The following is a 24,419-nucleotide window of genomic DNA, read 5'->3' as shown; positions in this document are numbered from 1 at the left end:
CACAAATGAGGCCCAAGGAGCCATTCGCACAGCCGAATATACTACCTTTGGAGGTAGAACACTGGAGATCGTCCAGTAACGCACACATAACATTACGTGTCTATTGCAATGTCACAGCTTATCTGTCAATCTCCATTCTCACCATACACTTATCTCCGGCCTACTTTCTGTAAGCCCTTAGCTTCCCGGGCCTATTGCATTATCAGGGCCTCTTTTCAGCATGGCATCGAATCTGATCTTCCACAACATCATGCATGCCATTTCCCCGTTCGGGGTTGCATGTATGTATAGAGAACCCTTGACTTGGTGAAGTTCTCGGCCTTAACTCCTGGACTATCGAACCGTTCAGCGACACGGCTCATCTTATCTCGAAATTGGATAGCTCGGTGGTCATCTCACGATACAAGAGACTGCTTCGGATGCACTAAACGAACCGGCGATAAGTCTGTGGGAAGCAGGACACAGTTTATGACGACAAAAAGTGTTGCTCAGGGTTTGACTCGATTTTCCCAGGATCGGACGATGACCAACATAATGGGTAAAGTGGATATGAAGACAAAGATATTGAAGAGCTCGAATATTGAAATCGCCAGATAAAGTAGGAATGAGGTGCACTTGGACGATTTGGATGCTTGACGACAATAACCCAAACGCAAGATTGGACGTGTGGTATGTCTCTTTCCGTAGAATAGTGGATGTTGAATGGAAGGACTTTAGCACGCCACAAAGTGTAGCAACAATCGGGTCTCTTGAGATGATCAATTCTGTTGTAGACTAATGGGAACGTAAAAAAGATGCAGCTAAAGAGACTCGAGCGTTATCTGGCATGTAAGAGCTCAAAAAACTCGAGTTATCTGAACTGTAAGAGCTCAAAAAAAAAAAGCCGATTGTGGTGAGTTGCAGACCTGTTACAATGCAGCCGTTGCAGTTGAGTGTGTGACAATGATTGGATGATTTCAGAGGCGAAAAAAGCTCGAGTTGCAACAAACAGTTCCGTCTTACACTTGTAACTTTCACAACGTGTGCCTATTATTAAACTAGCCATATTGGTAGTGAAAAGAAGCAGAAACGACGATTCGCTCTTTGAAGAAGAAGCTCGCTGATGATTGTTTATCAAACAGAAGAACGGCATTCTTGGAATTCATTTTCATGGAATCATTTGTTCTTTAAAAGAGGGAGCTGAACACGATACGTGTTGTACACGACATTTGGGAGGCTAAAGATGACCGTTGCTGTCATATACTGGTTCAAATGTGTCGATGCGGATGGGAGGTGGGTAGTGAGAGGTTGAGAAGACAGATTTTTAATGAAAGTACGGTTTCGGACGGTAGTTATGGTCATAGGAGGGACTGTTGAGCCGCGGAAATGCTGAATATGCTGAAAATCACTTGCGTCAGTGCAAGGGCAAGTGGAGGCAAGGGTCATAAAACAGTTGAGCACGACCCGAAGTTCTCTCGAATCGGGTGCTTGTCGGTAGACTAGCGTTTGTGTACCGACACTACATTTCGGTAAGAGCCAAAGTATTAATTTCTTGGCATTTCTTAAATGCCAAGATACCAAGAAAGGGACAGCTATAAAGAGATAGAGAAAGAGAGAGAAGTGGGTTCAAAGATTACTGATGACAGCAGTTACAAGAGTCGGCATTGGTCGAGTTGCTCAGGAACCGTGAAAAATTCGAAACGTTCTCTTCTCTCTAAGAAATACTTACGCATGAAGTTCAATTTCGATCTACGACGTAAATAATGTTCATTTTCTAGGGTATTTAATTGTCCAGAAGAAGCGCTGTTCGTACTTGTGCTGAGACTCTGTTTCTGGAGTGTCGTTAACGGATGTAGAATTTTGAAGTATCACGAGTGCAAATGACGTCAATGGGTTGATTTAAGAGCTATGTAATCAGTTGCAAGTGGTGTCACTAGGGGCAATCGATGTCGTTCCTGTTAGAGGAGGTAGTGGCTCTAAATTCTTTCAATGTCCTGCGAATGCTGTCGCTGTCGTCGCATCACGTGTATGTGATCATTTTTTCATGATCTGACGCTAAACAGACAGAGGTTCCAACAAGAACTCCGAGAAAACTGTCCTGATAAAAAATTTGTTTGTATTAGTTGTGGGATTCAGAGGGAATGTTCGAAGTGCCCTTGGTACGCCTCATGCATTAAAGTGAGTCTGTACTCTTGGTGATATAGTCGACAACTCTGCAAAGAGTGGTCTTGTATGTTGAATACATTACGCCCTTCGATAAATGTCTGCAGATCAGTGCAAATTCAACAGAATTATAACATTAGACTTTTAAGCGACTATTGTTGGATTTGGCGTAGAGGAAATACTGTCAATGTGTCACACAGTGCTATTTGATGTAATCGTCGTTAAGGAAGCCGTAATTTCGCGACATCTGATCACGTGATTGGAAGCACAACGTAATGAACATGGCGCTAGACGTAAGAAGAGCATGTGATAGATGTGACATTACTTAGCCGCAGATTCAAAAACGAATAATTGAAGCTTTGGAGATGTTTCTATTTGTGCCACAGTTTATCCGTCGTTCTCATCTCTTCGTGTATGGATGGTCTTGTTGGACCTGTTATGAAGCTTCAATGTACCAATTTAAATACTAACAGTATATAATCTCATTTGACTTTGGTATTCATGCTCTGAACACTGGGCCAAGCAATACAAGTAGCCCTGGGTATGAGTATTAGACACGACGCACCGTCAAATAGAAGTGATCGTATTGTAGAATTGTGGGGTTCCTTGAGACAGCGGTGAATATAAATGATTTAGCCCGTTAATTTTCAATTTCCTTTGGCAATCGGTAAATATCCTCCTAGTAAGCGTCCAGTCCAATGGATTTCTGATCAAAGGGCGCAATTCTAACGGTCCGGATAGCTCAAAGTTAGGACTTTCAGCCTCGTGACTCCACCTGAAACTTTTTGTTAACCAGTCACCAGCTAAAATATCCAAATAAGCTAGAACCATGATCTTTTCCGGCGTTTTGATCAGGAAGGAAAATACCTGCAACGCGAATATCTATATTCTTTTTCAGCTTGAAGATATCGATTCGCAATGCTGAAGTCATTGTTCTGCGGTGAACAGTCCGCGACATAGCGTTTCCTCCCCTTCTTTCGTGCTCGTACTCGTGTTTGGTACTCGTGGTTTAATCAACGGACTACTACTACAACAGCGGAGCCCTAGTACTCTCAACTGCTTCACCAGAGAGAGCATACCACTGATGGTCATGACTCTTCATGCTCACACTGTCCATATCGATTTGTTGGATCGCTAGTGGTGGACCAGCAATGTTAGTTGTTTGAGAGTTGGCCGCTGCTGTGCTTCTGGAAAATGCACTTTGAACCGATCTTTTTTTCCAAACTGCGTTGTGATGACATTATCACGAACTTCTAGAGTATGGTGGACGTGAGATTGGATGGGCCGCCGCAATATTTTAGAGACAAGTCTGTTCAACTATTCAAGCCGAGTATTCTAAACGTTTTATTTGGTGTTTCGGACGATTCCAAGATAGGTATTCCGCACAATAACGCTTCAATCCAAAAACGGCTGCCTCATCGTCTACACATTTCCCATCAATTCCCGATCCACGGCTCAAGGATCTGCTATGTACTTGCAAATCTCCAAGAGCGCTTCGAAAGCGATTTATGCCGGGGTCTTTGCTACAACAACAAAGTTCAAGCATTCAAAAGGCTAAACTTCTCTCTTCCCTGACCTCTACGTTCATTCTACTTCAAAGTCATCTGCTCGTCCAATTCTGATCTTAAGTTCCAGGAGTTATTCTACTACGAATAGGCACCTGCCGTAATTGCGTGGCCAAGAAACAGCTCTTCTGCTCATCCTCATGGTACATGGACTTACACCAGTCACTAACTCCCCGCCTGATTTTTTCAATGGGGTGCAATTTGCCAAAGCTAGTCCTTTTGTCTTGAAATTCACAAATTAGGTGCACATCGACGCCGGGTCAAGTCTCTCCAGGTACATCGAGTCAGTAATCTTCTGTGAGACTAAGTATTTCAGCTACCCGTTGATTTTTACGCATTTCTTTCTTAGACGTCGGTCGTTGAAAAAATAAATATCACAACTGCACCCTGAATTTGAACCCTGAAGGATATCGGTTCTAGGACCGTAGCGCTATCATTGGGGCTTCTAGGACATTAAGTCGTAGGCGTAAATATTGCCTCGATTTTTCTGTCGTGTTCTCGGCGCGAACCTGTGTGTGAAAGCCCAGGATGAAATCTTACCATCAGGAAAATAGCCTCAACCTGAATCCGGTTGTGTTCAGTTTTCTGGCACCTTGGGGCCTGTGGGGTACTTTCTAGGCGAAGTCTAGGCACGATTGTTTGGTAAACTTGGCATTTGGTTAGTTCGAGGTGTCTTAATTCAAGACAATTTTCGCAGACCGCTTAGCGGGTTTTTTATCCGCCCCATGGGAGAACAGCTCGAACTGTATAAATTCATGACATTCTTGTGACCATTTTTCGGATACTAGACAGACTACGGCTTTATCCCAGTTGTTAGCCTCTTTTTTATTTGGATCTCTCAAAAATCATCACTGTTCCAAATTTATCCCTTAGACATGAGGCTCTTATTTTGGTTTCAGCTAGTGTGCACTCTAATTGCAGTCACTGCCGCTGGTGATGACTTTTCTTTCACAAATGTGGACTACACGGGGTTTGCCTGTAAAGCTGCTCTATACTCTACAGCTGTCTATTGTGCGACGGATTCTAGTTACGACTACCTCTGCTATTGTGACAATGACAGTGCGATAGGCTCCTTCATGTATTGTGCTTATGACAACCTGAAATCAGAGAAAGACCGCAGGCTAATCCGAGAGTTCTTTCTGGAACAGTGCCCCAATGCTACGGATTCGCACTTGGAAGCTGTTTACCAAAATGCTTCGCGATACATGGTGAATACTTCCACGCTTGCTGATTTCAACCGCACCAAAGCAATTGACTTTCCGGTCTATTACAATATTCCACTTTTCGATGCGAATTTCGCTACTTACAGGGCATTCTACTCGAACTACAAGAAGGGCCTTCATTGGGGCGCCGCTCTGGTTGGGTATTGGGGAATTATCATGTTCTGTGGTATGGTCTCTTCTATGGCGCATAAGTTTGCCCCCACTCTGGTCATCTCGGCAAATAAAATGGCTTCTCGGACGTGGATTGTTCGGACGTACAGAAAGTTTGTCTCAATTCCAGCTTTGTTTGGACCTAGTCACGCCGACAGAATAATCATGGGTGGTGCTCTACCAACGCGTTTGGACTCATTGATCATCTGCGGATTTTGCGCATTATGCGTCATCTTCCAAGCTGCAGGTTACGAGCATGTTGAGAATAACACCTTTTTCGAAAACAAGACAGTCGAACTGACACGTCTAGTGGGTGACCGAAGCGCTTTCATCTCGAACTTTTTGATGACCATAACTTATCTATTCGCGGGAAGAAACCAGCTGTTCCTATGGCTCACTGGGTGGAAGCAATCTACCTTTGTCACGTACCATAAGTGGGTTGGCCGCATGCTCGTTCTCACTGTATTGAATCACACGCTAAGCATGTTGATCACATTCGTGGTTGCAGGCTACTACAAGGAGGATAGTGTCGAAGAGTGGTGGATATACGGAGCCGTCGCCGTTGTTGCCGGTGGTATCATGTTCTTGCAAGCCATGAGTTGGTTACGAGTCAAAAATTATGAAATTTTCCTGTACGTCCACATACTCATGGCGATTGCATTCTTGCTTGGCGCTTGGAGACATATTGATTACTTTGGCTACGGTCCCTGGGCCTATGCGACTGCCGCCATTTGGTGTTTTGATCGCTTTATCAGATTGGTTCGTATCTTTTCATTTGGGGTCAAGACTGCCAAGGTATGCATTGTCTCAGACGAGACTTTACAGATCACAGTGGACAGAGGGTCTTGGTGGCCATTCTTCCCCGGTGCGTTTGGATACTTGCACATTCTAAAAACTTCTGTGTTCTGGCAATCGCATCCGTTCACTGTGGTCAAGACCGATAACAATGAGTTGCGTTTTTACATCAAGATTAAGAAAGGTGTCACCGAGACTTTGTATAAGCAGCTTTTGAGCGAACCAAACTATACGGGCGAAGTCAAGGTCGCTGTTGAAGGACCATACGGCGACTACAAGCCTGCTGAAGCTTACGACCAGGTGCTAATGTACAGTGGTGGTAACGGTATTCCAGGACCATTTGCGTATGCCAAGGAATTGGGTAAGACGACAATTGATGAAACTACCAAATTCGTGAAACTATACTGGGTAATCAGACACTGGCACTCGATGGATTGGTTTTTGGAGGAGTTGCAATTGCTTCAGAGATACGCTAACGTACAGACGGTAATCTACGTTACGAAGGCACACGAAGGAAAGCTTGGCGAGAAGCTGACGGCTCACTTTGACACCAGCTCTCCTTCGTCTTCATCCGAAAAGGGCTCCGAAGGACATGAGGTTGTTGTCAGTCACGACTACTTGGAAACTGTGCACAAGATGCTGCCTCACATCGAGTTCAGAGAAGGCAGACCAAACATGGCGGAGATCGTTAATCAGGACATCGACGAATGTGACGACAAAAACGTTGCAGTTATTACGTGTGGCCACGGTAACATGTGTGACGAAGTGCGTGCCGCTATTGCAGACAAAGTTGGCTCCCATAAGAAAAGCAGAATTGACATATTCGAGGAATTGCAGACCTGGTAAATGATTCCCAGGACTGAGCCGTGACAAACTGGTGGCCCAATGCTCACATATATATACTACATAAATTGTAATTTCGTATACCAAAATATCCAATATTAATACCAATTATAGACTCTTAATGGCGAAACATGGTCATAAGTGCTCTCTTCCAGGACAATCTCAACGAATCGTCCTGTTCGTTGACTCCTGGGTTGTCCGCTTCCAAAGTCCACAACGGTTTTCGAGCCCGATCATTTCTTACCATTCTGTCGCAGCCTGAGGTCACGGGCCTCGTGAGTACTATGTACTCGTTATTTTCATATTAGAATCATACATATATATTCGAATATAAGTTGGCCTTACTCACCGATACGCAAGCCTTTAAGGGAGGCAACTACCACACAATCTACTCGTAACGTGTGTTACCGCTAGTTCTAACACACCATGTCTGATCCGGAAGCTCTAGTACAAAAGGTATGTGTCAAAAATGTTTGCAAAAGCCACCCCTCTCGCGCGTAAAAACTAACAAGTCACCATTTTACCAACAGGCTCAAAAAAAGGCCCAGCCTTCGTCAGGTTTCATGAAGATTTTTGGTGCTTCTGACACTTACAAGTACGAGGAAGCCGCAGACTTGTATGTGGAAGCTGCTAATTTATACAGACTGCGCAAAGAACTGGAAAAAGCGGGCGATTTGTTCTTGCAAGCAGCTGCATGTCAGATCCGGGCACAGAGTGAAGACGAGGCCGGAAACACGTTTGTGGAAGCTTTCAAGGCCTTCAAAGCCGGGTCCCTCCCCGAAAAGGCTTGCGAGGCCCTCAACAAGGCCATAGACATATTCACACGGCGGGGCCAGTTTAGAAGAGGTGCCAATTTCAAAGCTGAACTTGCAGAACTTTTGGAAAACGAACTGCACGACTATGCCAAGGCAGTGGAGGCGTATGAGGCGGCTGCCGATTGGTACGCTCAGGACCAGGCTTTGGCGCTCGCAAATAAAGCGTACTTGAAATGCGCAGATCTGCAGGCTCTTGATGGTCGCTATATCGAAGCGTGCGACATTTATCGCAAAGTTATCGCTAATTCTGTGGGAAACAGGCTGAGCCAGTGGTCTTTGAAAGACTATTTCCTCAAAACGGCGCTTTGCTATTTGGCAGCCGACGACCAGGTTGCAGCGCAAAGGACGGTGACAGAGGCTCAGCAAGAAGATTCAAATTTTACCGGTTCTCGCGAGCATGAATTGATTGCCGCGCTACTGGAGGCGTGTTCCGAAGGAGACTCTGAGAAGCTGAGTGCAAAAGTGTACGAATTCGATCGTTTTGCCAAACTCGACAAATGGAAGACCACCATACTGTTGAAGATTAAGGACTCGATAGCATCTGCAGATGACGATCTGTTGTGAAGAGGGGTGTGTGGAGCTTATGAGTGAGTACCTATGTAGCATCGAAATTGTTCTTTTCCCCAGGTTAAGTCAAGAGTATAAGGAATGTGGTGATGGTTGCGTGTCAGCAGGAAAAATTGTTAACAAAAGACCAAACAATCCAGATATAACGTTTTTTTATTTTACACTCGTCTGCAGACTTCCACTCTACACACATGGCCATTTTATGACTTGCATTCTCACAAACATTGTCCAGATGTACTTCAGGGTCGAGAGAGATCATCATAGACTAAACTGACCGAAATCATTTAATTGATACAACAACATTAAAACATCAAAGGTCAACACACAGCCTTGAGAGTCTGCGTCTATGTGCTTCATTTCGCTACTTTACCACTTTACTGAACGCCCTGGACCAGGTCCTTAAGAATTGAGTGCCATGGTGGGGGACTTAGTGGAGATTTGTTGATTTACAGAGGGAGTAGGTTCAATACGATTTAAAATATCTACTGGTGCTGAAACTACAATGAAAACTACTACCACTGATATTACCATCGCTTACTACCACTGCTGTCACTGCTATCACCACAACCGCCAAACGACAGCGGTAACGGTATCATCTGACATATGCGTTTTGTTGCACACTCTCATGAACGCTGGAGACCCCTGTCGTGAAAACGAGGCATTTGGTGCGGCATTTTCGAAAAGGATGGATGTTTTGAGTATCTTACATGATTTAATTACGAGGTGAATGCACAAACTTCAACGAATTTCATCAAAAATCTCGATTTTCTTGTCATCAGGTTACTATTCCCACACTTCTCTATCCGCTGGTGATGACTTTTACGAACCGCTGTTTGATTATCAAGAACCTCACGGGTCTTGATCGAATAAGACGCCCTCAACCCTTGAGATTGAATCCAAACAAGCACACCTCTTTGAAATCCTTCTGCACGCATCACCATATAGAGACTTTTTTGAGAGCTTTTCCACCTTGAACACGAAGGGCTGACTTCTTTTCTCGAGATACGACGTCCCTGAATTCTGGGTGCAACTTAACATGCTCTTTACTTGAAGACTGTTAAACTGCCGTCTTGAGCATTTACTGCTACCAGCAACGCCTACGATCAGGGTGTACTATCATTTGACCCAACCTAACCCATCTACACTTTGACAGATCCTAGCTACAGGTTTTTCTGAGACGTCAGTGAAAGATTGAAAAAAAAGTTGACATGAACTGCACCCTGGGTTCGAACCCTGAAGAATGCGGGAAGTCTTCACTAAGAGCCGAGACGATTCCTGCCTTTACTTACACAGTTCTGTTGATCCTGGTGGTATCTGGAGATAGCCCCAGTATTGCTACTCTGAATTAGGGTGCAGTTCACCTCACCGCTACGCGTACTGCAAATTAACAGGAAAGGTATCGGTCAAGAATAGCGGTTGTGAAAAAAATCTGGCATCCAGACAGACGACGCTGGCCCCACCTTTGGCAGGAAGATGGACGGGAAAAAAACTTAGTCAATGTCTAGACCAGCGCGGAAAGCTTTGGCACCCCCGAAAAGTTTGTACTCTCTTTTCACAGTTTCTTGAGCCTCGATTGTCGAAAGCGATGTGCGTTTCCAGAACTATAAAAGCGAGTGATTGTGGAGGAGAACGAAGATTACAGTGGATATGAGCTTTTCCAGATTCAAAGCCAGGCTACAGTGAGCAGCTCTCTACCCTCTTTGATCCCACACCACACATGAAGGCACAGTTCGTTTTGGGATTTTTCCAGATCGTGCTTGTAAGCGCTGCTGCGGGTGTGAAGAAAGGCTTTCAATACGATCATGTCGATTATGTGGGCTTTTCCTGCAAAAGTACGCTAGGGAATCAAGCAAAGTTCTGTAAATCGGACTCTGCCAAAAGTTATGATTGCTATTGCATCAACGACAACGCGCTGGGATCTTTCCTTTACTGCGCTTACGACCACCTGCACTCCAAGCAAGACCGTCACTCTCTGCACGAATTCTTCCAGTTCAGATGTCCCAACACAACCGTCGAGCATATGGAACAAGTCTATCAGAACGCATCGCAACACATGGTTAATATCTCTCAAATCAAGAACTTCAACAAAACCAACCCCATAAACGTCCCCATTTACGTCAACCCTACTCAGTACAAATTGTGGCATCGCTCGTACAGTGCCAGATATGATAACTTCAAAAGGGCGCTACACTGGGGCGCAGCTCTACTTGGTTACTGGGGCATCATCATGTTTTGTGGCATGCTGTCCAATCTGGCACACAAAATCGCTCCTACTTTCATGATCTCCGCAAACAAGAAAACATCTCAGTTGGCAATCGTTCGTTGGTACCGGAAGTTTTTATCGATTCCGGCTCTTTTCGGCATGAATCACACGAATAAAGATCCCCTGGGCGGAGTTGTGCCAACGCGGTTAGAATCGTTCATCATTTTCGTGTTCCTTGCTCTATGTGTTATTTTCCAAGCTGTCAAATACGAGCATATTGAGAACAACCCTCTCTTTATCTCAAAGACCGTGGAAATGAGTGTTTATATTGGTGACAGAAGTGCTCTCATCTGCAACTTTTTAATGATCATTACCTATTTGTTTGCGGGTAGAAATCAAATTCTTCTACTTTTGACCGGATGGAAACAGTCTACATTTGTCATTTATCACAAATGGGTCGGTCGTATGTTTTACCTTAGTGTATTGACTCACATCATCTCTATGATGATCACCACCTGCCTCAGAACTGGATTCTACGCAATCAGATCTAAGACGGAGTGGTGGATATACGGATCAGTTGCTGGCGTTGCCGGTGGTATCATCGTCGTGCAGTCTTTCAGCTGGTTACGAGCCAAGAACTACGAGCTTTTCCTTTACGTCCACATCCTCATGGCGCTTGCATTTTTAGTTGGTGCTTGGAGACACGTCGACGATCTTGGCTACGGTCAATACGCGTTTGCGACTGCCGCCGTATGGTGTTTCGATCGTTTTATCAGATTGGTTCGTCTCTTTTCATTTGGTGTCAAGACTGCCCAGGTGTGCATTGTGTCAGACGAGACTTTACAGATCACCGTTGACAAAGGGTCTTGGTGGCCATTCTTCCCCGGTGCATTTGGATACTTGCACATTCTAAAAACTTCTGTGTTCTGGCAATCGCATCCGTTCACTGTGGTCAAGACCGATAACAATGAGCTGCGTTTTTACATCAAGATCAAGAAAGGTGTCACTGAGACTTTGTATAAGCAACTTTTGAGCAAACCAAACTATACGGGCGAAGTCAAGGTCGCTGTCGAGGGACCGTACGGCGACTACAAGCCTGCTGAAGCCTACGACCAAGTGCTACTGTACAGTGGTGGTAACGGTATCCCAGGACCATTCGCGTATGCCAAGGATCTGGGTAAGACTACAATTGATGAAACTACCAAATTCGTGAAATTATACTGGGTGATTAGACACTGGCACTCGATGGATTGGTTTTTGGAGGAGTTGCAATTGCTTCAGAGATACGCTAACGTACAGACGGTAATCTACGTTACGAAGGCACACGAAGGAAAGCTTGGCGAGAAGCTGACGGCTCACTTTGACACCAGCTCTCCTTCGTCTTCATCCGAAAAGGGCTCCGAAGGACATGAGGTTGTTGTCAGTCACGACTACTTGGAAACTGTGCACAAGATGCTGCCTCACATCGAGTTCAGAGAAGGCAGACCAAACATGGCGGAGATCGTTAATCAGGACATCGACGAATGTGACGACAAAAACGTTGCAGTTATTACGTGTGGCCACGGTAACATGTGTGACGAAGTCCGTGCCGCTATTGCAGACAAAGTTGGCTCCTACAAGAAGAGTAGAATCGACTTATTCGAGGAATTACAGACCTGGTAAAGCGGCATGTCATTTCTCTAATATATATTATGTATACTAACCTAAATTATTTTAGATACATTTCAAACATTTGATAGACAAGCCAGTACCATCAGCAGAGCATATATCTACATTCAGGCCACTGGCCCGTTCGTCTCTACCACCGTCGTCATAAGAGTTGGCCATACCCTCTCTAGTTGTTTCCGGAATATCATTTTTACACTAGGTTGTCATTACAGTGTCAGTAAAATAACAAGTTGGGAAAAAGCAAAGTGTAAGACAGTCGTTCAAGCTGCTGAAGATCCGTCTGGAAATCTTCATAATCTGCCGTGAATAATCGGGTATCAAACCGCTACTTCGAACCGTGTTGTCAGAGCATCAACCTGAAATACCTGGTGACAGACCGTATCACGGCACTTGAGCGACAGAATAAATAGGTTAAGAACTGCTAAGGGTTTCTCATCTCATCCCCTTAGCACCAAGTATATATAAGTAGACCAAGAACATTGTGGCCCGAAGCGGGGAGCTTTGAGTGCTTGGTTGTGTATCTTGAGTTTAGTGAATATAGAAGCGTTTTTTTAGTAGTAGGCAGAAAGTCCAGGGAAGTTGCGAGCTTTTTCCGTGGTGTTTTACATTCATAAGTTTGATTCCGACAATAAGCTCGCAAGTTCCGGAAAGAAATTTGGAACTTTGATCTGAAAGCCATGGGATTGCGCTACACGTCGTACATCGACCATCCCAAGACGAGACACACGAAATTTGTGACTTATGGGTGCTGCAATTGTAGGACCCATCTGAGCTCATCTGCACAAGTGATGTCCAAGGACTACCGTGGCACTACCGGAGACGCGTACCTTATGAACCGGGTAGTGAACGTGGTGGAGGGCAGTCGTGAAACTCGATGCATGCTTACCGGTTGTTACGTCGTCTGCGACATAAAATGCCATATGTGCAAGAGTCTGGTGGGTTGGAAATATGTCGAAAGCGAACGGAAAGACCAACGATATAAGGAGGGGAAGTTCATATTAGAGCTGCAGACGATATGCAAAGTGTCGTGAGTGAACGCTGAGGGGGCTCATTAAAAAGCCGGCCTTTTTTTTTCTCCCCCTCCCATGATGCCAAAACACTCAAAAACCCAAAAAATTCCAATCCGGTTGCTGAAATGTTCCGGATATTCTCTGATGATTGGAGTCCTACTCGAGGAGACGTTCACACTTTTTATATCCGGTTTTCCATTCCCATTTCCCATTTCCCTTTTATTTGTTGGTGTTACACATTCAGTTCCTCTATACCCACAGAAGCTACCCACACGAGTGCTTCCAAGATTCCAAGGCGTTACTAAGTTCAATTTCCTTTCCCTTTCCCCGGTCGCAGGGCAGACCTGTTCTCAAACTCGGAATATTATGAGGCAAAGGATATGTCTTCAAACTCAATGTATAGATACATAGAGATTTCAATCAGCAGCTACATCAAACCGACGCTGTTTACTTCTACGTCGATTCCCAATTTTCGTACCAGTTCTTCGCCTCTCGTTCTGTCGCTGTCGCTGATGATATCGATGTCAGTAAAATTGTAAGATGATCAAACGGTGATGCCAATTTAATGGCCTTGTAGGTCAATACGATACCAGATAGTTGAATCCTTCGGTGAAACGAACATCTAGACACGCCATAGACCCCTTTAACACCCGTTCAGAAGCTAGCTAGGGGCTTCCTCGATGGAATATATAAAGATCGCCAAGGTACGTTCTTTTTGTCCTGGATTCTTCGACACAATTGTGGATCGAATACTAAGTGAAAGCATTCTGTGTGTGTTTCTTGCAGGTTGATGATGTTGTAATACACAAGAAGGGCGTTTCAGCTAATGGAACGCTACATTTGACAACGCACCATTTGATATTTACGTCTGGGTCTCTGACGCGGGAATTTTGGTTTGCATACCCCACAATTGGTGCAGTGTACAAGAACAGAGGAAGCACCCTAATTTCCAAATATAAGAACCATTCTGACTGCAAAGACCCTCTGTATGAGGAAAAGGACATGTGGCAGTTTTGGAACATCAAGATTGTGGGCAAAGATTACACGGTATTTTCATTGGATTTTGAGGACGAGCATTTGGCGCAGGACGTTTATGACTCGCTGCTCAATCTCACGGTTTTGCACGAAGTCACTCAACTGTACGCATTTATCTATACTTCCAACAGAGCTGAGCAACAATTCAATAGCTGGAACATATATGAGCCGCTGAAGGAATTCCAGAGACAGGGACTCGACCTTAACGACAAGGACTGTCGTTGGCGAATTTCAACCGTCAATCAGGACTATAATTTCTGCAAAACTTATCCGAAATTGCTGGTGGTACCAAGCACGATTTCAGACACCTTGCTAACCCATTCCATGAAATTCAGGTCCCAAAATCGTATTCCTGCACTCACATATTTCCATCGAAAAACTTGCACATCCATTACACGATGTGCGCAACCTTTGCCTGGTATTATTCAGCAGCGCTCCATTCAAGATGAAAAACTCATATCGGAGATTTTCAACTGCTCCTCGACAAGTAATCGTCAAAGGTCAAGGGCAGTCAAAAACATTATCGTGGATGCTAGGCCAACCACAAATGCTATGGCACAAACAGCGCTCGGAGGTGGCACAGAAAATATGGACAATTACAGTTTTGGAGGGACGGCAAGCCGCATGTTTCTAGGCATAGACAATATTCACGTCATGAGAGATGTACTGAATAACGTTGTTGATCATTTTTTGGTCGACAACGATCTAAATTTACCTATTGATACCCATGCGCTCAACGAGGGTAAATCTGGGCAGTGGCTGAAATACGTAAAGATGCTTCTTTCATCGACGGACACACTCGCCAAGTCCATGCTTTTCAATGAATCCAACATTATGATTCACTGCTCAGACGGATGGGATCGAACCACACAGGTCTGTTCTTTGGTTCAAATTTGTCTCGATCCATATTTCCGAACAATAGAGGGGTTTATGATTTTGATTGAAAAGGATTGGCTCTCGTTTGGTCACCGCTTCTCCCAGCGGAGCGGTCACTTAAGCTCAGAAAGTTCTTTCCATGACAACTCAACGAGAATGAGTCTTTCTGGTGCTGCTTCGAATATGACGCAAGGAATGGATCTCAACTCGTCCATTTTTGGCTTCTCGAACAACACAAACAATTTGAATGGTAAGTCGGAAGCACCAAGTGGAGAGCTTCTTGATTTGAATACCGCTCCCCAGTCGCATTCGACAGAAATTGTTAATAGAGTATCCAGAAGACTGACAGTCAAGAAATCATCCAAGTTCACTTCTCCCGTATTCCAGCAGTTCCTGGACTGCGTGTACCAGTTGCACAGACAAAATCCATCGAAGTTTGAATTCAACGAGCGTTTTTTGAGACGTCTGGTATACCACTTATATTCCTGCCAATATGGCACTTTCTTATTTGACTCAGAGTATGAGAGGGCCGGTCATGAAGCCCAGCATAAAACGAGAAGCGTGTGGGATTATTTCAGATCGAGAACGGCGGAGTTCACCAATAATGAGTACAACGCCGTACCCCTCGATGACGACGACGACTGGATTTTACCAGATTTAAAGGACATTTCATGGTGGTGGCAGCTTTTCGGTAAGAGAAACGAAGAGATGAACACGACCACAACAACATCAAGTCGATCTTGTTCGGCGGAGGAGCAGAAAAAATCCGGACTGAAATTCCCGTCGCTCAATTTAGACATTTTTGGTAGAAGATGAGCTAAGAACAAGCTCAAGAATACACTAGTAGGACTTTCGCAAGAGAGCATATAGCATTTCAATGATAAATGTCCCACATTGGCATCTTCGTTAAACGTAGGAAGACCTTGAACAAGTAAAAGTTTGAGTTATCATACTTGTGATTCACAGGACGTTCTTCGTCATCGAAGTACATCGCTGATTGTCATAAACGGTGATAACTTGCAGTGCACTTTGTTGCAACTAAAACGGTGACCTTGCTACATTCTTGTGAAAGTATCTAACATAGAAGCTGGCATTCCCCTCATGCAATATTCATAGCCTAACGACGTCCGATTTCCATCGTATGCCGCACCACTTTGAGATTAGGATGCTCATGTTTCTGGCGGCATTAATCGTCTCTCGGTCACAACCCACATTCAAAGCACCTTTCAAGTGCCCCCACAGTTGTGCATTCAAATCTTGCGGAACCAGAGCTGCGATAATCACCAAACTGGTTTCTTGAGCGTCAAGGATATCATCAAACGACAAAAGTGGGCCGTAGACATTACAAAGCACAAACTGCCAAAGATCTGGATACGACGTGTTCAAATTGTTGATTACTTTGTTGGTCACTTTACTGTAGATCCTGTTCCAATGGTGAATACCGTTTTCCACCACTTTTCCTGGTGCAACATCAACGGGCCGCGCAGAACCCTCGAATAAGTTGTTACTATGTGCATCAATGTCCTCCGTTATAGGCTTGAGTTTCTTAGGTGTGACCATCTTCAACGCTTGGAGTGAGTTGATCGATTTAGGAATGCCAGTGAGCGCACTGCTTTTCAAAAGAGCTTCTCTCAACTTCTGAGTAATGATTGTTTGAGACTTCTGAGGATCGTTGTACATCTCGTTGATTTCCTGATCCAGTTTGACTGGATTGCTCTGTAGAAGCTCTAGAGTTCTCACAGCATTCTTTGGACCCTCAACATCGAGCTGTGAATCGTTGAGCATGGCAAAATGATAGAGCTTGGGAACTTCCTGTGGTTCATTACAAGCACTGAGTGTAGTGGCTGCGATCAAATACCACACTTTCTGAAGCTGTGGATGGAATCCTGCCAATTGTACCAACCTTTGGGAGTTAAGTATGTTGCCAGCCATTTCAATTCAGCTGCTTGGGACCTTAGAAACAGCTTTTTCGTTGTGGGCAAGGATTTTTCGAGCAGAAAGGCTGTGGTGATGAGTTTTGGTGATGCTACCAAGTTCACTTGACAGCACGCACATTTTTGGAAAACATTTGCAATGAAATACAAGTCAGTCTAGTTGATGATATATACTACTCTGGGAGATCTTTTTCACCCAATGGAGTGACGCCTGTGTTGCGTGTAACTTTCGGCCTGTTCAATGTAATGTCGTAGAATACTTAGCTGTATGTACAAGGTTGAGGATCTTAATGTCGAGTATGTTGCTGGCGACCCACATTGAAACTCCTCATAATAGACATCTTTCCCTATGTTGTGAGTCTGCCAGCTGCTTCGAGTTGCTTTATTCTCTGTCTTGGCTTTCGTAGCGGGATTCAGATACCCGTCCAGTCAATGAGGTCCCTTTGACCATATTCGAGTGCAATCACAGCAAGCGCCAAGTCAATAGCCGTCAGAGGCTCGATTTTAGCACTCGGTTCGCAAAACCCAACAGGGACACCCAAGTGATAGGATGATAAAGTGGCAGTGGACGTCAAAGTTTTGAGCTTGCACTGACGGGCTTTCTTGCCCAGATCTCGCAGTATACTGACGTCTGGAGCTGGCAGGTTATTTTCTAAGTATAAGAGAACGAACAGTGTCCATTGAGAGATCTTGTCAACGTTTTTATTCTTAGGTATGTCACCGACCCATTGAATTAGATAACTGGCCACTCGAAGAACGCAATCGTTGTTCTTCATTCGTTGTAACAGCGCAGGAGTGGGCTCAGTCCTTGTGATGAAGTTGTGCCACGAGTTGAAGTTCTGCGGCAGTGGTTTTGGAGTACTTATCAGGCGTTTGAGATCGTCTATAGTTTGAATGTTGTGGAATCTTTTGGTGTTGAGTTGAGCGATCAGAGTGGAGGCCCATTCCTCGTCAATTTCAAGTGCCTCGCTTTCTGCATCTTCCTCAACGCTATGCGATTGCAACAACTCCAAAACTCTGGTGATCTTTTCATTGGTATCAATGCTACCATTTTTCACCGCTTCTTGTAGGTACTTCTTGAAATAAAAGAGCAACAAGTTTAAGCTTTCCGGGGTGTAGTTTTGACTAGACTGTCTCTCAATTTCTTCTGTTTCTTGTTTCATCTGTTTAAACCATGATAGCCATGCTTCACAGTTCTTGTCGAAACTGGTTAGCTTTTGGTTCACTACTGGCTCTTCATCGTATAGCCCTTGATTTTCCTTTGGCCTCGAAGGTCTCTGCACGCTGGCGATGCTCGGATTAGCACCTAGCGTGCTCAAGGCTTGTGCCCTAACAGATGTCAAGTACTTCTTTACTTCCGGGTTCACCAAACTGCCCTCTAAAGCGAATGCTCTGCTCTGACCAAAAATGAGGTCTATGGATTGAGACTCCTGTGCATCGTGTTTTGAATTTCTGTAGCTCTTACCACTCGTTTTCTTACCCATCGGCGAACTGTTAGTTTTGAGATGCTTGTTCTTACTGAGATGTTGAACATCGATGAGATGAGATGAGATGAGTTAACACTCCAGTTTACGTATCATCAGGCATGAAAACGAGCTATGGGAAAGCTATTGATTCTACGTGAAAACGATTACTGCAAACATTCTGAAGCAGAAATCTTGCGTTATTATGTAGGCTGGTGCGTATGCGTCGAGTCGGCTTCCCGAAGGCCTAAACTCAAGGTATATTCTAGCGTGTGATTCACTCTTGTGAAAGATGCACAAGTGCGAAGAAGCTGTCTGTGACAGACCATTAGGGTAGTGGATTTGAATGGCCGTTAACCAAAAACCAATGAACGGTAGCCCTGAGCGCTTAGCTGGCGACATGTCTCACAAGTTCGCATGTTACAATCTCGGGGAAGAACGTTGGGTAAAAATCTTGATCAAAAGCCTAGCTTTCGGGTTTTCTCTTCTTCTTTGCCACGCTGTTAGGCACAACGGGTTTTCGCTTAAGCCTCGCTGTGACATGTTCGTCAAATTCCGAATCGCATGCCGGGCATTTATTGCCGGGAGGAACAACCGACAGCACACACAAGCACACACTGCAAACGAATCCCACGGCGACTACTTTGCCCGTGAGGTAGCACGAGGTCCTGAAGTCTACGGATCCCTGGTTTGGTTTCACTATGATGGGCCTTAATGATGGATCAATGAACATAGCAGTCGACAGGTATTGTATCAGCCCTTCTGTAGTCGGCACATGCAAATATACACCATTGGTGGCATCGGTAGCTTGCTGAAGAAATGTTGATTCCTGAGAGCCACCAATTTTGACAACGTCAATCGGACATTTGATCTTGGTTGCAGTGAAAATACAGTTCATGATAGGAATGTACTGAAAAATTTCATCTTTCTCACTACTGGAACCGCACGTCAAGACCACAAGTCTCGCTTTCAAAGATGTATTTTCTTGTTCTTTGATCGTTCGATTAATATACGTGAATCCCGCTGACATGGCTCCAGAAAGCGTACTTTTCTGCGGTCGATCCACAATTTCAGCGTTTTTCTCCTCCAACATGAGCTTGTACAGCTCTTCCAAAACTGTTTCGTCAACGTTCCGGAATTGACGGTACATGTTGTTGCTGATAATCTTTAGATCGCCATTTTGTTTGATTGAGCCGTTTTCTTTCGAAGAAACCGTCGTCGTTGGATATAGATATTTGATACCCTTAGAATGTGCAGCAATCACACACACCTGGTTTGCACTGTTGAATGTCAAATGCGCATTCAAAAACACAATGAGCGATTGCAATGTATGTATCAAATTCTTATTCTGTCCACTTTCTTTGTCTAGTTCCGCCCAAAGTTTAGGTGTTGTATCGACAATCACTGTTAAAAGAGACGGGAGCTCCTCAGCCGCAGTTTTCAGCGACTTGGTACTTTGGAAAGCCGGATCCGATATAGCATCCATCACAAGCTGGCTGGACACCAATCGTTGTGTGGGTGTTCAGTTGATCGATGCTTTCGAGTCCAATGCTTGATGAGCTTTCTCAATATTATTGTTGGATCATCATATACGTTGTGGAACAGTAATCGACGACGTTTGTAAGGCAATCGTGAGCTTTTCCGAGCGAATCGTGTATCCTGCCAGAGAACTCAGGGAGCTGGAAATCACTTGGCGAATTGGTTTCGTTTTGGACTGTTTTTTTTACCAGTTTTTTCGGAGCAAAAATAGTCAATTTCTTGAAATGTGGCATTCGCAGTTTCTCGCTCTCATTTGTGCAGTTGCAGTGATGTCTAACCAATGTACACTACCGAGGCTTCACTAGCCGAGTAGCAGATCGATAAATAGGTGCTTGTTGCATCCCATGCCAAGTCTGTAATACAATTACCTTCGCTGTTCGACTGATAATCGCCGTAGATTGGGATGGATTGCACATTGCGAGCATCTTTAACATCCTTCAAGTCAAGTATCAGCTTCCCAACGTCATATAAGTTGATCTCACCGTCCATCTTGCCCACCGCAAATTTCTGCTTGTCGGGGGAGAGTACTCCACAGAATATTGGCACTCCGTCGACCATCGACAGCGCAAGTGGCGAGTTGGAGACTCGAGACCATACCTGCACCGATCCATCCATTGATGTCGATATGACAGTATCGTTATCAAGCCAACTGGCACTCGTCACGCTTTGTGAATTTCCCATAAAACAGTTGGATGAGTTCATATTCCCGCTTCGCCACACTCGAAGAGTCTTGTCATCGGAAGCCGATACCAGCAATCTCGTTGCCGGGTTGTAGTCAAACGCGGTTATGGCCTTGGTGTGTCCACTCAGCTGGCCCAGAGGACGGCTTTCGCCCATCTCGCATAATAATATGTTGCCCTGCATTCCGGGAATCACGAATTTGTCCGTACCCACCCAAGAGGCATCGACCCCCAGCGTTTCTGAAAACCCTGAATCTTTGGGAGAAAACTGTTGCAATGCAGATCCTGTGACAGAATTCCACACAATAACGACATTATCAACGTCACAAGTAAGAAAATGCAGAGAGTCCTGATTCCATTTGATGGTGGTTATGCAACTTTTGTGAAACTCAAAAATGTTTTCCAATTTTCCATCTATAGTCCATAATCTAACTTCTCCGGACTCTGCACCGACTGCTAAACTGCGACCAGCTGGCGACCACTCTAAACACGATACGCCATTTTCCGTTTCCTTTTCAATGGCTGGGGATAGCTCGCATTTGACCTGTTGCACCACTAACAAGGTTCCTGGCTCTGAACTCTGAAATGTGGTGATCGTTGCTGGCGAGCCGGAACCCCCATGTGCCTGTATCAGACTATTTGATGGGTTCCATCGACTGACTGCGCCCTGCGATATCTTGGCGCTCTCATGCAACGTCTTTATGAAATTCGAGGACCCTAAAGCTGCCGGAGTGGTATCCTTATGATTTTCTGATGGTGAAAGTGCGTCCAGTGTTTCTTTACCCGTTGTCAATTCAGGTTCGTCATTTGCCAGCTCGAACCTGTGTTCTCCACGAATAACTGGGACCCTGTCTTTATTGATTTCCAGTGCTTGCACCAGACTGAAATCTCGAGCCAAAACTTGTTGTTCGCCGTCTACCGGCGTTTTATCGGCATCGTAACGCACCAGAAGCTCGGATTCTGTATACAAGATGCCCTTCTGGATAAAGTCTACCAACGACCCAATGGGTATATGGTGGCCAAATTGGTGATCAAACTCCAAAACCCGTGTTTCTTCCTGTAACGCCAACGCAGATACCTCTTTCCCACTTTCCTGGAGATACCTCCAGATCATATAGTTTACCTCTTCGCTAGTGATGCTCATCGTCCTCTAAAATGACGTCCACTGAACAACTCTGCTTGGCAAAAAAAAGCCTGAATAGGTCCCCCTGTTTTTAGTTTCCGAAAGAAAGCAGCAGAGCCTTCAAAGATGCCTCTTTTATACAGAATTTGGCTACTGTTTTCTATCTGATGTTTGAACAAATTCAATGAACTTCATATATATTGGTTAATCTTACAAGTTCACCAACCTTTAACTACAATCAGCAACTTCAACAGGCCAAAACTCATTGACGAAGCCATTTCTCACGATTAGGATTTGAGGCTGTGATGGTAGAGTTGTCGCTTCGGAAAGCTAGAACGAATTGGAAGCAGCGTTCATCGCCGAGCAGAGCGAACGGTTCAATAAAGTTGGATGGTGACAATACAACGGTGAAATCAAATCCATACCAAAACTTCAAAGACGCTACGAACTATGCACAACTTCCAACGATAGATTCCAAAGATCGTGACAAAGTGGGGACTTTGATGCAGAGGAGATTGTCATTCCACGCTTCAAAATATGGTGGCCCTGGTGCTCCAACAGACTATTTAGCAGAGCCCTTGCCATATAGTATGGAAAATGCTTCAGATCAACCGTCCCATACACGGGCTAATGAACTTAAAGTTACTTCCAGACAAAACAGATCTACTTCGAGCGTTGGAATGCTCAGAGTTGGCGGACAAAAAAAATCTCACAGAACTCCACTGCGCCAGATCCTGAGTGATCGCGCTTTTGAAGCGAAAGAATATGTATCCAGTACACTGGGGAACGCTGGAGCACTTGAGATAGATCAGTTTACGTCAGAACTGAACGATTTGGCGTTAGAAGTCACAGACGAAATTAAGGTGAACATCTCGGATTCATACACTCAGGTGTTGCAAGTAAACCGGGATCTTAGCAGTGCCTCTGCGGAGCTTAGACAGCTCAGGACAAATGTAGTAGAACTCCAGGAGGTGATGGATGAGCTGATTACAATGGCAGACAAAAGGTTACAGTTGGAACGAGATTCGGCTCCAAATTCAAGCGTCGAGTCACAATCACAACAGCAACAGCAAAACTCGCTACTTCCTCCAGCGAAAGCTTCCCAACGGCGTGATCGTACAAGTGTTGTAATGCTAGAGAAGATGTGGAAGAGTGAGCTTTCGACTTTGTTCAGGGCGGTCGAAGGCGCCCAGAAATTTATAGCTCCACTTCCGGGACGACATATCATTTTGGAATCAAGTGATTGGTACGAAATAAACGCTGCCACACTCAAGCCTTTAAAGACCATTCATCTTTTCCTACTTAATGACATGATCATGATAGCGACTAAAAATCAGGAAAACAAACAGCACGAGCTGGTAGTATGCTACTGTCATACCCTAAAAGATACTATCATCAATCCTCAAGCGAAGAATAGAATTTCGCTAGATTTTGCCAATCGCAGGCAATGCTTAATTCAAACGCAAAAGACTAGAGAGTTCGAGCGCATTGTGTCCGCAGTGCGCGGTGCTAAAGATGATCTGAATGTCATCTCACAGGCAGAAGAAGAAAACACGCGTAAAATCAGAGACTCTTTCACATATCTGCAGGCCACGCAGAACAATCCAGGCAGAGACCTGACACTGAGCCCCACGAAGGGCCACGCGCGAAACACGAGTTTGGGAAATGCAACCTCAGGGCCCCAGAACGATGCAAATGAGTCGTTCGCCTTACATGCTCTAAGCTCTTCTCTTAAATATCCTTCGCAGGCGGTAGGAGGAAAACGAAACGCTGGTGTACTGGGGCACTTGGACGACGTTGTGGAAGATTTCGACATTGTATTCGCCCGGCGTGACTTCAATGCCGCTATCCAGCATTTGCAAGAATTGGAGCAAACATTGGCGTCTCTCGACAAGAATGGCGTCCAAGAAAACCGAATACTGCTGAACCTTATTAGGCTCAAAGTGGCGAACCGCAAGGAACTCTTGGCAGGCAAACTCACGCAGCTGATCTCTACCGAAATCTCAAACTTTTCCAATTTGCTCGATTTCGTGCGCGATCTAATTTCCCTGGACTTCAAATACGACGCTCTTGATCTGTTTTTACAGAACAGGACCAAGTACATCAAGGAGTTGATTTTGAAGGTAGGAACTTTCCAAAGCCCCACGCATTACCTTACTCAGATCGCCGTAATTCGGTTCCAAACACTGAAGACCGTGGTTGCGAGGGTCAAAGAGCTTTTTCAGAGCATTGATGACAGTTTTTCGTCCACGCTGGTAAGCTGGTGCAGCAGTGAAGTAGACCAGCATTTCACCCTCATCAACAAGCACTTTATGAGCATTGAAGCGATCCCACCGGCTTCAATCAAATCTTCAAGAAGACAGATAGACGAGCTGAAATCCGTGGGCATGGATTTTGTTTACAAGCTTGACGATTTCATCCGCAAGAACGCTGAACGTATCGGATAACACGCCCAAAAAAGGATTATGGTGCTGTACTGTACTGTACTGCACTGTACTGTGCTGTGCTGTGCCGAATCCGATCCTGATGCAATAGTCATTTTGTACTAATGTGTCATAGATCGGTCAAAAAGACTTGAGAAAAGCATAAAAGGTAGCCGCACTATCCGACCATAAACCAGCCGGGCCAACTCTTCACGGAGCTCGAATCAAATTTTGCCTGCTCCTCAGTTGCTTCATCAACAACTTATTAAGACTTGTCAGGTCTGGGGAAAAGCTGAACTAAACGTTTGAAGGCACAATGCCTAAGGCATGGAAACCAATTCCAAAAATTCACGCAATTACACTTA

At 44.8% G+C, this 24,419-nt stretch overlaps 10 protein-coding genes across 10 annotated transcripts; 6 read left to right on the top strand and 4 right to left on the bottom strand.

The window, feature by feature from the left end:
• Positions 1-4,582: 4,582 nt before the first annotated feature.
• LALA0_S09e04104g (LALA0S09e04104g1_1) lies at positions 4,583-6,721 on the top strand (the record flags this gene model as incomplete). The annotated part of the gene is made up of 1 exon (XM_022770763.1): positions 4,583-6,721. One exon carries the CDS (start codon positions 4,583-4,585, stop codon positions 6,719-6,721), a length of 2,139 nt encoding a protein of 712 aa, XP_022630071.1.
• Positions 6,722-7,144: 423 nt separating this feature from the next.
• Positions 7,145-8,097, top strand: SEC17 (LALA0S09e04082g1_1; the record flags this gene model as incomplete). The annotated part of the gene is made up of 2 exons (XM_022770762.1): positions 7,145-7,174; positions 7,249-8,097. 2 exons carry the CDS (start codon positions 7,145-7,147, stop codon positions 8,095-8,097), a joined length of 879 nt encoding a protein of 292 aa, XP_022630070.1.
• A 1,720-nt stretch (positions 8,098-9,817) lies between these two features.
• Positions 9,818-11,965, top strand: LALA0_S09e04060g (LALA0S09e04060g1_1; the record flags this gene model as incomplete). Its single annotated transcript, XM_022770761.1, has 1 exon — positions 9,818-11,965. The coding sequence occupies one exon, from the start codon at positions 9,818-9,820 to the stop codon at positions 11,963-11,965; it is 2,148 nt and encodes a 715-aa protein (XP_022630069.1).
• Positions 11,966-12,648: 683 nt separating this feature from the next.
• MOH1 (LALA0S09e04038g1_1) lies at positions 12,649-13,002 on the top strand (the record flags this gene model as incomplete). The annotated part of the gene is made up of 1 exon (XM_022770760.1): positions 12,649-13,002. The coding sequence occupies one exon, from the start codon at positions 12,649-12,651 to the stop codon at positions 13,000-13,002; it is 354 nt and encodes a 117-aa protein (XP_022630068.1).
• A 659-nt stretch (positions 13,003-13,661) lies between these two features.
• YMR1 (LALA0S09e04016g1_1) lies at positions 13,662-15,708 on the top strand (the record flags this gene model as incomplete). The annotated part of the gene is made up of 2 exons (XM_022770759.1): positions 13,662-13,685; positions 13,768-15,708. 2 exons carry the CDS (start codon positions 13,662-13,664, stop codon positions 15,706-15,708), a joined length of 1,965 nt encoding a protein of 654 aa, XP_022630067.1.
• A 294-nt stretch (positions 15,709-16,002) lies between these two features.
• On the bottom strand, positions 16,003-16,824 carry PXP2 (LALA0S09e03994g1_1; the record flags this gene model as incomplete). Its single annotated transcript, XM_022770758.1, has 1 exon — positions 16,003-16,824. One exon carries the CDS (start codon positions 16,822-16,824, stop codon positions 16,003-16,005), a length of 822 nt encoding a protein of 273 aa, XP_022630066.1.
• Positions 16,825-17,239: 415 nt separating this feature from the next.
• On the bottom strand, positions 17,240-18,310 carry BRR1 (LALA0S09e03972g1_1; the record flags this gene model as incomplete). The annotated part of the gene is made up of 1 exon (XM_022770757.1): positions 17,240-18,310. One exon carries the CDS (start codon positions 18,308-18,310, stop codon positions 17,240-17,242), a length of 1,071 nt encoding a protein of 356 aa, XP_022630065.1.
• A 445-nt stretch (positions 18,311-18,755) lies between these two features.
• Positions 18,756-19,775, bottom strand: TFB4 (LALA0S09e03950g1_1; the record flags this gene model as incomplete). Its single annotated transcript, XM_022770756.1, has 1 exon — positions 18,756-19,775. The coding sequence occupies one exon, from the start codon at positions 19,773-19,775 to the stop codon at positions 18,756-18,758; it is 1,020 nt and encodes a 339-aa protein (XP_022630064.1).
• Positions 19,776-20,101: 326 nt separating this feature from the next.
• On the bottom strand, positions 20,102-21,652 carry SIF2 (LALA0S09e03928g1_1; the record flags this gene model as incomplete). The annotated part of the gene is made up of 1 exon (XM_022770754.1): positions 20,102-21,652. The coding sequence occupies one exon, from the start codon at positions 21,650-21,652 to the stop codon at positions 20,102-20,104; it is 1,551 nt and encodes a 516-aa protein (XP_022630063.1).
• A 284-nt stretch (positions 21,653-21,936) lies between these two features.
• EXO84 (LALA0S09e03906g1_1) lies at positions 21,937-24,078 on the top strand (the record flags this gene model as incomplete). The annotated part of the gene is made up of 1 exon (XM_022770753.1): positions 21,937-24,078. The coding sequence occupies one exon, from the start codon at positions 21,937-21,939 to the stop codon at positions 24,076-24,078; it is 2,142 nt and encodes a 713-aa protein (XP_022630062.1).
• Between the last annotated feature and the right edge of the window lie 341 nt (positions 24,079-24,419).

This window comes from Lachancea lanzarotensis, scaffold LALA0S09 (assembly GCF_000938715.1).
Source record: "Lachancea lanzarotensis genome assembly LALA0, scaffold LALA0S09, whole genome shotgun sequence".
Taxonomy (NCBI): Eukaryota; Fungi; Ascomycota; class Saccharomycetes; order Saccharomycetales; family Saccharomycetaceae; genus Lachancea; species Lachancea lanzarotensis.
Note: the sequence above shows the minus strand (reverse complement) of the source record. Positions and strands in the feature narration are given on the sequence as shown.